We start from the raw sequence: 12,897 nt of genomic DNA on the forward strand, positions 1-12,897 counted from the left end.
GGATTCAAATCCAGTGGTGGCCCACCGAAACTGAGCCGAGGTGGGGGTTGGCGAGGACAGCGCTTGTCACAGGCCCGTGGGGTGGGGGGCTCGGAACCACGTGGTGGAAGTGACATCACAAAGGGGGCCTGGTTACCATGGTGTGCGTGGGGGACGCCTGAGGCCAGTGGGCGCCAGTGCTCCCTGGCTCCCGGCAGGGCCAGCTGCGCCCTGTCTGCTGCTCTCGCCGGGGCTGGTTCACGTTCCTGACAGAACGCAGAGCTGTCTCAGGTGCTGGTTGTGGCCTGGCCAGGCCGTAGCTACCGTGGCCACAGCCGGAGCAGCCTGAGAGACAATGGAGGTGCACAGGGCTGCCCCTCAGTCGTACTTGGGGCTGGTCCTGGGAAAGCTGTGCAGGACTGTGGCAGCATGGCCTGAAGACCTGAGACCGGGCCCTGGTTTTCCATGGGAACTGGTGACATGTGCGGCTCTTACTGGATTTTTGATTCTCTTGTTTTTGTGGAGAAGTGTTCGATCGGTGAGAAGCCGGCTTTATGTAAGAAGAGAGAAAAAGCTTGCTGAAGAGCTTTCTGGACTAATTGAAGAAAAATGTAAACTAATTGACAAACTCAGCGTTGTTCAAGAGGAGTATGAAGGCTTAGAGTCAGCTGTGAAGGATGCCAGCTTTGAGAAGGGGTCAACAGAAGCACAAAGCTTGGAGGCAACCTATGAAAAGCTGAGCAGGTCCAAATCTAAACTTGAGGATGAAATAGTCTTTCTAGCAAAAGAATTAAAAGAACAGAAATCTAAACATTGTGAGCAAGATGAATTGATGGCAGATATTTCAAAAAGGATACAGTCCTTAGAAGATGAATCGAAATCCATCCAGTCACAAGTAGCTGAAGCCAAAATAATCTCCAAAATCTTTCAAATGAATGAAGAACATCTGAAGGTGGCAATAAAAGATGCCTTGAATGAAAATTCCCAACTTCAGGAAAGCCAGAAACAGCTTTTACAAGAAGCGGAAGTATTGAAAGAACAAGTGAGTGAACTTCATAAACAGAAAATAATATTTGAAGACTCCAGAGTCCAGGCAGAACAAGTTCTGAGTGAGAAAGAAAATCACATCAAGTCTCTGACTGAACGCTTGCTCAAGATGAAAGACTGGGCTGCTGTGCTTGGAGAAGACATGATGGCTGATGACTTGGAATTGCAGATGAAGAGTGAATCACAAAATGGTGCTCGCTTAGATGACCCACCAGAAGGAGCTTTGAAGAAACTGATTCACGCTGCTAAGTTACATGCTTCTTTAAAAACCCTAGAAGGAGAAAGAAACCAAATTCAAACTCGGTTGTCTGAAGTAGATAAAAGAAAGGAAGAGCTTACAGAGCATATTACAAATCTCCAGACTGAACGAGCATCTTTACAGTCAGAAAACACACAGTTGGAAAGTGAAAATCAGAAGCTTCGGCAGAAACTTCAAGTAATGACTGAACTGTATCAAGAAAATGGAATGAAACTCCACAGGAAGTTAATAGCAGAGGAAAAGGACCGGTTAAAGAAGGAGGAGGAACTTTCCAAAGTAGAAGAGAAGATGAGCCATGCAGGTGAGGAACTGGAGACCTACAGAAGGCGAGCCGGAGATGTGGAAGGAGAATTGGAGAGAAGCGTTCGTTCTTATCAAGGGCAGTTGACGGCCTATGAGAAAGAAGCGCATGGCAGTTGGGTGGCAGCTGAGACTGCTGAAAGACACCTCAGGTATTTAAGGAAAGTAAATGTTTACAAGAGACAAAAATTAGCTGAAAAAGAGTTTAAATTTGAACTTCTCAAAAAAGATCCTTCTGCACTTGATGTTCCAAATACAGCATTTGGCGGAGAGCATTCCCCTTGTGGTACCTCACCAGTGGGTCGACCTTCATCCGAAATGAGAGCTTTTCTCTCTCCACTCACACTCGCACCTTTGACTCCAGGGCGAGGAGGAGGAAGAGGCTCAAGAGGCCCAGAGAATACTCTGGACCATCAGATGACCAATGAAAGAGGAGAATCGGGCTGTGACACGTTAACTGATTCTCATGGAGCACCTTCTGGGTTCCTGTCACCTGCGTGGGAACAGCACCAGAGGATGACGATCCCTCCACTAGGCCACCCATGTTCTGATCCAGCTCTTCTTCCACAAAGGCAAGACGGATTTGATTCTAATCCTGGTGGACCGTCTGGACCAGCAGATCTCAGAAGTTTTAACCTGCCTTCTTTGGATAAAGTGGATGGGCCAAAGCCCTCACAAATGGAATCCAGGAGAAATGATACCAAAGGCGACCTTGGTAATGTAAATGTGCCTCATTCATCTGTGCCTGCTGAAAGGGAAGCAAGTGGCCCTGGCTTTGCTCCTCCACCTTTTCCTGCAATCAGAGGTCCATTGTTTCCAGTGGATATGAGGGGTCCATTCATGAGAAGAGAACCTCCTTTTCCTCCACCTCCTCCAGGAAGCATGTATGGAGCTCCTCGAAATTATTTTCTACCAAGGGTTTTTCCTGTCCAGCCACCACCTCCATTTGCAATGAGAAATGTCTATTCACTGAGGGGTTTTCCTCCTTATGTTCCTCCAGGAGCTGGATTTTCACCTCCACCCCCACATGCTGAAAGTAGGGGTGAGTTCCCTTCAGGGTCGATTCTACGCTCAAATGAGCCTGGTCCTGAAATCCAGAAGCACAGCAAGAAACCTGATGATATTTTTGGACTCTCTTCATAAATAGTTTTGACTTATCCCTCATTTTCATTTTAAGTAACTACTTTTTTTGCTCAAATTGAAGCTTAATGGAATTATAATTCTCAGGGTAGTAATTTGTAAATAAAGATGATTTAAATATGAATTTTGTGAGTAAGTGCTAGCAAGTGCTCTATGCATGCTACAAGGCAGGGGGTGTCGCAGGGCTCTGTTTCCATGGGAACCAATGGCACAGGATGGCTCCTATGGGCACCAAAAAGAGAAACTTGGCAGAGGTTTCAGGCCCCTGGCTCCTCGGTGGTTTCCCTGGAGGCTGAGCAAATGCCCATGAGCCCCCATCTCCCAAGGACACCCAGGGGCCCTCACTCCCTTCCTTCACCATCATCTCCCCCCAGGATATCTGGCGAGGTCCCTTAGCTACCCTGTAGTTTCAACCTCCATCCCAGGCAGGACAACGGCACTTGGGGAGGACTCCCATACTGCAAGGACCTGTGTGGGGTGAAAGGGAGTAGTTAAGGGTCGGGGGACAGATGTAAGACGTGGAAGAAACCCTGAGTGTCACCCTGGTGATGTGGCCCCAGTGGCTGTCCCTCTCCCTGAAGGCGAGTCCTCATCTGCAAGGCCATTGCAGACTAGCACCTGGGGCAAGGTCTCAAGGGGAGGACGCTCCAGATGCCAGGTACAGGCCCCGGGCCCCTCAGGGAGATCACAACACCTGGTATCTGTGAGGAGGGGCGGCCAGATAGGGCTAGAGCTGCAGGGAGGGGAAGGGCTGACTGGCTCTGGAAAATGCCTGCGGGAGGCTCTCTGGGCTGACTGCGGCCCCTCCCGCTCCTTGGAGCAGGAACTCCTCCCGGAGGCCCCCTTTCCCCCGGGCCCATCTCCCTGCACCCCCACTATCCCCACCCTTCCCTGGTGACCAAGAAGTCGGGGGGGAGAAGACAGTTGTGTGTTAGAGAAAGAGACAGACATCAGGGGAGGCACAGAGAGAGACACCCAGTGACAGGAGCAGGGGAGTCCAGGAAAGCCAGGTAGAGGGACAGGGACAGGCTGAGAGGCCAGGATTAGGAACCACATACACAGAGAGCCCAGGATGGGGACCAAAAATATGCAAGACAGATGTGTGTGAGTGTGTGTGTGTGTGTGTGTGTGTGTGTGTGTGTGTGTGTGTGTGTGTGTGAGAGAGAGAGAGAGAGAGAGAGAGAGAGAGAGAGAGAGGAGAGGGAGAGGGAGAGGGAGAGGGAGGCTGGAGCAGGAGAAGCCGGCAGGGAGGGCGGGGTGGGCAGGGGGCGGGAGAGAAGCCACCGGTGACAATCACATCCGGGTCCAGCAAACATGAGGCAGCTGCCAACCGGGCCGAGCAGTCCCATTTGCCTCTGCTGGGCACTGGGGAGACCAGCAACAGTTTCCTTCAGCGCCCAGGATGCAGCGGACCAAGGTGGGCACTGGTGGGGCTGGGGGCTTGCCGGGGGTGGGGAGGGGGTGGCAGGGGGCAGAGCCTTCTGAGGTTGCCCTGGACCAGGGATCCTTGTCATGCCTCCTTCTTTGACCCCATCCCCTACTGTCTCCTATCATTTCTCTTTTGGGAAAGTGAATGTTGGGGTGTCCTGGCTGGGAGGTTGGACTCCTGGGGCCCCTTTGGATGGTAGAGGTTTTAGGGGTCTTCTGTGTTCTTAAGACATATTGTGTATGACAATAGTCTTTTACCATTTTTTTCTTATACACCTGCTTGAGGAATTTTGAAAAACTGTATATACTCTTGAACATTTAAATGGACATTTAAAATTTCTTATTATAATTATAAACAATTATAAATATAAGGACATTTAATATTTCTCATTATAATTATAAACAATTATCAGTGTAATATAAACATTGACCTTTAAAAATGAAGCTTTTAAAAAGCATTCAGTATGACCTGAACAATCATAGCAATATGTCAGTAACTATAATCCATTCAAAAGTAGATGACTAAGCTTTTCACATCAGAAATTTCTCTTCTAGGTTTTTTCATACTTTTTATTTCCATTCCAACTTCCTCCACAGAATTGTATCCTAATTTAATATATTTTTATACTTAAAATTTTTTTATTAATCATTATGTTACTCTGCAATAAATATATGAGCACCCATTTGGGAACGAATTTTTTTTTTAAATTGTGTTTATAGGATTGTGGAGGTTAATTCTAGGTGTCAACTTGGTTAGATGAAGGAATGCTGAGAAACGTGGTAAAGCAATCTTTTTAGGTGTGTCCATGAGGGTGTTTCCAGCAGAGATCAGTATGAGAGTCTGAGTGGCATGCGTGGGAAAGACCCACCCTCAGTGTGGGTGGGAACCATCCAATCCACTGGGGGTCCGGAAAGAACAAAAGACAGAGGAAAGAGGTGAAGCTCTCTCGATCCACTGGAGCTGGGACACACTCTTCTCTCCTGTCTGTGGTCATCAGAGCTTGAAACTCTTCAGCTTTTGGGTTCCAGGACTTACACCAAGGACACCATCAGTCTTCCTGGTTCTGAGGCCTTCGGACTTGGACTGAGCCACGCTACCGGCATCCAGTTTATAGACGGCCTATCGTGGGACTTTTCTTCATAGTCACATGAGATAATTCCCCTAATAAATTCCTCTCATATAATTATAATGTATCCTATTGATTCTGTCTCTCTGGAGAACACTGACTAATACAAGTGTCTAGCATTGCTTTTGGACTGAGTTTTACAGCAGTTATTAGTATAAAATTAAACTAAATGGAATAAACGTATTATAAATTTTGATACATAATTATGAAGCAAATGCATTTTTAGGAGGATAAATGGAAACGTTCTGCCAATTAGCTTATGTAGACATGGATGAAAATTACCTATTGCTAGACAGGTTTGAACATCAATTCTGCTCTATTTTTCATCTTTACAGATGGAACAATTTTATTCACTTAAGTAAGCAGGTGGAAATGGAAGTTTCATTACAACAATGTCACTCCATTCTTTAGACTTGAGTCACATGCAAAAATTATATATGATCTCTGTGATGATTGTGCATCGACTTGGCTAGCCTATGCTGCCCAGTTATTTGGTCAAATATGAGTCTAGATCTTGCTGTGATGGTATCTGTGGAGGTGATTAACATTTACAACCAGTAGACCTTGAGTGAAGGAGATTAACCTCCATAATGTGGGTGGGCCTCATCGAGTCAGTTGAAGGCCTTAAAAGCAAAGACAGGTTTCCAAAAAAGAAGCAATTCTGCCTCAAATCTGCAACATAGATATCCTGCCTGAGTTTTCAGCCTGCTGGCCCACTCTACAGATTTTGGACTCAAGACTACAACTCAACTTGTACCTGAATTTCTAGCCTACAAGCCAGCCTTACAAATTTCACACTTGTCAGCCCTATTGTGTGAGCCAATTCCTTACAATAAATCTCTCTCTCTCATCTCTATTTCTAATCTCCTATTGGTTCCATTTCTCTGGAGAACCCTGACTAATACACTCTCTTATCAATAGTACAGACGGTTCCCAACTTATAATGGTTTGGCTTATGATTTTTTGACTTCAGGATGGTGCAAAAGTGACATGCGTTCAGTAGAAATTGTCTTTGAGTACCTGTATAAACAATCTGTTTTTCACTTTCAGTACAGTATTCAGTAAATTACAAAAGATATTCAACACTGTATTATAAAACAGGCTTTGTGTTAGATGTTTTTGCCCACCTGTGGGCTAATGTAAGTGTTCTCAGCAAGTTTAAGGTAGTCTAGGCTAAGCTATGATGTTTGCTAGGTTACTTGTATTAAATGCATTTTTGCCTTACAATATTTTCAATTTATGATGGATTTATCAGGTTGTAATTGCATCGTAAGTCAAAGAGCATCTGTGTTTTAAATAATCTATCATTTGACAATTAGATTAGCTCTTTTTAAATTTTTTTAAGACAAGCAGTTGCAAGAAATGATTTGTTACCCAGTCTTTCTGAACACCCTGATTGCAAGAAGTGATTTGTTACCCAGTCTTTCTGAACACCTACACCAACTTTCAAATAGTGTCTTTGGCGCCCGAGAGGTTTTTACATCTCTAAGGCAATTTCCTTTCTTTCCAGAAGCAGAGGGAGGGTAATTGTGAGAGGGAACCATTTTAAATGGTCTTATTTCCTGAAAGCTCTCTTTGTTCCTATACCCCAGGGGAAGTGTTAGGTAGCCTCGGGGTTATATCCAGCTTGAAAACTGCTGACATGAACTGGTTATATCCAGTTTGAAAACTGTTGTTATTATCCTCGTACTTAACTAGTTTTTTCTGTTATTTATTTATGAACAGCATTTGGACTATGGTAGAAATAGAATTCCCTGAATGATTAAGCCCAGAAATAAGGAAAAAAAGGTCAATGATGATCATTTGTCTGGAAGCTGTGATATTTTAGTGATATTATTGATTTTATTGGTATTCAGTTAAATATATTTCAGCAAAACTAAAGCAGTTTGACCCTTCCGGTCCATTTGTAACTTAATCGTACTTTAAAAATACATATTTCTAGTTAATATATCATGCTCAGGTGAATAGTTGATGCTCGTCATTTTAAGTTATGCCTTGGAATGACTGATTTGGAGCAATAGACTCTGGTTTAGATCATGCCGTGGGAGAAAAGATATATAAATATTTCATAACACCGAACCCAAGTGTTTTTGATGCCCAGGTTTTCTTCTAGACTTCGCATAGTATTTGACACATGATAAGAACTTCATTCATGTTTGTGGAATCAATTGAATAGATTCTCAAGTATTACATAACCAAAATTATGGCAGCAAGCATTTAAAAGTAAAGCAATCACTTTCGTGAAGTCTTTTTATACACTGACAGGAAAGGTGTTAGAACATGATGACAAATTAGTTGAATAAAAGGCACTATTAATAGCAAAAGATAAACACCCATTACTTGAATTTTACTTTATTTAGATAATTAATCCTACCAATACTGCAGGCTATTCTTACTAGTAAAATATAACCTTAATTCATTAACTTTAAAAAATGCAATTTAAAATTTCCGGTGTGAAGTAATGTGAAAGTGTTCCATATGTGTTAGTCATCATTACTGTGGTTGTTATCCCTGAGCTCGCTCTGTTCTTTCTGTAGGTGGAATCCAGTCCTAACTACAAAATCCCATGGCAGTGTCTGTTGAACTGCCAGGGTCAATTAACATTTGAGGCAGCATCTGAATTTCTTTCATTCTTAAAATTTTATATTTAAAAGCTGTAATTTCTTTGGAGAGTTAATGTTGTGGATAGAAAAATATCTAGTATGAGGGTACTTCAAAGAGTTTGTGGAAAAATAGAATTAAAAAATAATATGAATCTTTACATGAACTTTTTGAAGTGCCCTTGTATATTTCCACGTTTCTCTCTGTGTGTGTGTGTGTGTGTGTGTGTTTTGTTTGATAAAATGTATAAAACTGAATAGAACAAAATTGACCAACTTTTTAAAAATGATGCCTTATTTAAAAAATTTGAATAGCAATTAAATGGCACAATTAGTTAGGGGGAAAATGAGGCTTCATGCCCTCTAGTTTCCCTATTTAAAAGAACCCATTTTTAGGTTGGGAGAAAATGTTAGTAAGATCATTTCTCCTATTTGAAAATCATACAAAGCTTTTTGGAGTATCACAGGTCAGAAGTGCAACTGAATGACATCTCCTAACATCTATAAAAGCTTTGAAAGGAAAAGCTCTCAGCATGACTTTAATGTAGCATTTCTAGAATACAACTTGGAAAGCTTTTTTCAGAGCTGAATGGAGTGTAAAGAGAATGGTTATTATCTACTTCACATTTTAAAAAACAACAAAAAATAACAAACCAACACAAAGACCTACCTATTGTCTTTAGGCTCTGCTTTCAAAAGAGCCCTTAAGATATTTCTGTAAAATCTGTCTATATTCTGCAGTTACCTAGTACTGTATCATTGATTTTTTTTCTTGTCCAATTATATTCAACTCTCTCTCTCTGAGGCCTGATGGTATAAAAGGATGATATATCTGTTGCAGAAATTTTTGCCTAACTAAAAAAATGATTGAATAGGATATGGAAGATTACATTTACCATAAATCATATGCTATAAACTGCATGATCAGATGAGCAAGATGCCGATACTTTCATCCATTCAATTTTGATGCTTCAGGAGCATTTTCCCCTCACGGGTGTGCTGAAACTGGCTTGCACTGACTTATGAGACTTATGAGAGCTGAATGTTACTCTTTTAGGGATCATGTTGGTAGCTTGAAATCAGTCACCGAGGGAGTACTTACACCACAGAAACCAGCTGACTTACAAACCATCATTTTTTTCCCTCCAACTGTTAAACACTAAACAGCACAACATTGCCCCAGTCGCCTAATGGATAAGGCATTGGCTTCCTAAACAGCACAACATTACTTATGTATACAAAATGTCTCTCTCGTGACGTTTGTATGGTTAGGGATAAAAAATTTAATGATTAATATCCAATTGGCTATTCAAATTTTCTGTAAAGTTGTTGTACATCAAATGCACTATATCCTTGGGAGAAAGAGATGAAGGCTGGCAAAAGATGCATGCCTTGTAGAAAATGGATGAATTTGTTTTAGAACATACTGTTCCAGATTATTCTGTTCAATTGAAAACATGTTCAGTGAACATGAATGAGTGGTTTATTATCTCAATAAATAAAGGCTCCTTTTGCAACTGAACAACTGTCTCTTTTTAGGGAAAATTTCTTATAAGATTCTTCCTCTTGCCTCAAAAAAGGACCCAAACTTAGACTCGACTTGTCTTTAATATTAGGCAACGTTTCTTGGCAAAGCAGAAGAATTGTAGTGTGCTTCTGCCAGTGTAGAGTTAGCCTCAAGGCCTGCTGCTGCTCCACACACTGTTACTTATGTTGTCACCAGTTATAAGGGCCTCCGTTGTCCCTACTGCAGCACAGGCACACACGGGGAAAGCAGTCAGTGTGGGGCGGGTACTGTGAGTTGCACACATGTGCTGCCTGAGCCGTTTGTATGTGCAGCAAGGCTGGGTAATGTGGGGATTAGCTCACATTAGCATCGACCACGCCTAAACAGCTTTCACAATGCAATACTGACATTCCTCTCTTCTGCCCCAGAGTGTACATGTTGAAAGTTATTGAATTTAGAGATTACTAAGATTGATATGAAGACCAGCCGAGTCCAAGATCCTGTCACACGGCTACTTATTAATAAACTAGTGAGACCTGGGTCATCATTCATTTCACTCACATAGTTCATTTCTTTTACACGGGCAGCCCTGAGCTTTATCACAGTCTTGTATAATTTTATCCTTTAGTAAACTAGATGGTGGTTATGACAGAAAAACCATGTAATTAATATGGGAGTAAACTGTTCACTCATGACTGATACAGATACCTATAATTGTACAATAATTTGGCTGCTTATCTTTAGTAAAGGGTTTTTAAATTTCATTTATTTACAAGATTTGATAAAATTATGTAGTATGTAATTATATTTTGTAAATATTCCATTTGTATTTGAATAGAAAGTATATTTCCTGTCTGAAAGAGCCAGTATGGAAGTTTCCTGATATGACCACGGATTTCTCAATTTCTCTATTTACATATTTTGAAGTTACAGCTGACTTTTCCTGCTTGGTACATTATTCCCTTCATAAATCTGAAATGTTCCTTTTTGTCCTTTTGAATCTACTTTTTTTGCTATGAAATATTAATATTTCAGATTTCTTTTTATTAGTATTTACCTGTTTCAGAGGTTATTTTTCATTTACTATCTTAAGTCTTTCGTGTTATTTTGTTTAAATGAGTCTTTCATAAATTATATAAATAATCCTTAAAACTGAACTGTATCTGGGATTTCTTTTAAGAGATAAATTTGAGCCATTAAATGTTTTGGAATTATTGCCGTGTGAACTTATTTTTGCCACATCACTTTTTGTGCTGGATTTACCATCCTTTTCCTTCTGTGGTGTTTCCTTTTTCACTTATCATTGGGCTGATCACTCGTGCATTTTCACCTCCGTCCATAGTTTAGAAGTTCTACGTTTCTTGTAAATTCTAATTTTTAGGAGTTTCCTTAATTTTTGGAATTTTTATTGATTTCAAGGCAAGCAATTGTAAATATATAGCTTAATAATTTTTCACACCCAGATGAAGAAACAGAATATTACTAGCATCCTGGAGGCCCCCCTTCCAGTTCTAACCCCCTTCCCAAGAACAACCATTATCCTTACTTCTAACATAATAGATTAGATTTGCATTATTTAAAAAAAAATTTTTTTTAGTTTTATTTTATTTTGTCAATATACAATGTGGTTGATTATCGTGGCCCATCACCAAAACCTCCCTCCCCCCTCCCTCCCAACAACCTCGTATCTGTTCACTCGTCATATCAACTTCAAGGAATTGTGATTGTTGTGTCTTCTTTCCCCCCTGCCCCCGGGTTGTTTGCGTACTTATCTATTTATTTATTTTTAGCTCCCACAAATAAGTGAGAACATGTGATATTTCTCTTTCTGTGCCTGACTTGTTTCACTTAATGTAATTCTCTCTAGGTCCATCCATGTTGTTGCAAATGGCAGTATTTCATTCTTTTTTATAGCTGAGTAGTATTCCATTGTGTAGATATACCATATTTTCCATATCCACTCATCTCATGATGGACATTTCAGCTGATTCCAACTCTTAGCTATTATAAAGAGTGCTGCAATGAACATTGGGAAACAGGTATACCTTTGACTTCATGATTTCCATTCCTCTGGGTATATTCCCAACAGTGGGATAGCTGGGTCGTATGGCAGATCTATCTGCAATTGTTTGAGGAACCTCCATACCATTTTCCATAGATGCTGCACCATTTTGCAGTCCCACCAACAATGTATGAGAGTTCCTTTTTCTCTGCAACCTCGCCAGCATTTATCATTCACAGTCTTTTGGATATTAGGCATAACTGGGGTGAGATGGTATCTCAGTGTGGTTTTGATTTGTGTTTCCTGAATGCTGATTGATGTTGAGCATTTTTTCATGTGTCTTTTGACCATTTGTACATCTTCCTTTGAGAAATGCCTATTTAGCTCTTTTGCACATTTTTTAATTGGGTTACTTGTTTTTTGTTGTTGTAAAGTTGTTTCAGTTCCTTGCATATTCTGGATATTAATCCTTTGTCAGATGTATATTTTGCAAATATTTTCTGCACTCTGTTGGTTGTCTTTTAACTCTGTTGTTTCTTTTGCTGTGCAGAAGCTTTTTAGTTTGATATAATCCCATTTGTTTATTTTTCCTTTGGTTGCCCATGCTTTTGGGGTCATATTCATGAAGTCTGTGCCCAGTCCTACTTCCTGAAGTGTTTCTCCTATGTTTTCTTTGAGTAGTTTTATTGTTTCAGGGTTTATATTTAATTCTTTAATCCATTTTGAGTTGATTTTGGTATATGGTGAGAGGTATGGGTCTAGTTTCATTCTCCTGCATATGGATATCCAGTTCTCTCAGCACCACTTGCTAAAGAGGCAGTCTCTTCCCCAGTGTATAGGCTTGGTGCCTTTGTCAAAGATCAGATGGCTGTAGGTGTGTGGGTTGATTTCTGGATTCTCTATTCTATTCCATTGATCAGTGTGTCTGTTTTTATGGCAGTACCATGCTGTTTTGGTTATTATAGCTTTGTAGTATAGTTTAAAGTCTAGTAGTATTATGTCTCCACTATAGTAGCCACTAGCCACAGGTGGCTATTGAGTACTTGAAATATGACCAGTGACCGAGAAACTGAATTTTTAGTTGTATGGAATTTTAATTAATGTAAATTCAAATGGTATCTATCCATTTTGAAGAGCACAGCTATGGATTATAACCTGTGTTTTTGAGGATCTAGGGAAATGACAACAATCATACCCTGATGATATGGGTAAAAATTGATAGAATTTTAAAGGGATATTTGGCAAAAAAAAAAAAAAAAAAGCAAACTCTAATTTTTTTCTATCAGTATATTAGTATTGCTTCTGGTCTAGCAATTTCACTGTGAGAAATTTATGAAATACTCCTACAAGTATGGAAAGGTATTTATACAAGTAGTTTTATTATAGCATTAAAACAACAATATTGTCCACCAAGACAGAATAGGCTAAATTACTGAACATTTAAGCAATAAAACAGAATATAGCTTTTAAAGAATGAGGTTGATAAATATGTACTAATGTGAAAAGAT

General features: G+C 40.6%; 1 protein-coding gene across 1 annotated transcript; it reads left to right on the plus strand.

The window, feature by feature from the left end:
- Positions 1 to 334: 334 nt before the first annotated feature.
- LOC134363415 (melanoma inhibitory activity protein 2-like) lies at positions 335 to 2,703 on the plus strand. Its single transcript, XM_063079023.1, is given in 2 exon segments — positions 335 to 2,675; positions 2,678 to 2,703. Coding segments are annotated over 2 exon segments (2,367 nt in total).
- The last annotated feature ends 10,194 nt before the right edge of the window (positions 2,704 to 12,897 follow it).

This window comes from Cynocephalus volans, chromosome 14 (assembly GCF_027409185.1).
Source record: "Cynocephalus volans isolate mCynVol1 chromosome 14, mCynVol1.pri, whole genome shotgun sequence".
Taxonomy (NCBI): Eukaryota; Metazoa; Chordata; class Mammalia; order Dermoptera; family Cynocephalidae; genus Cynocephalus; species Cynocephalus volans.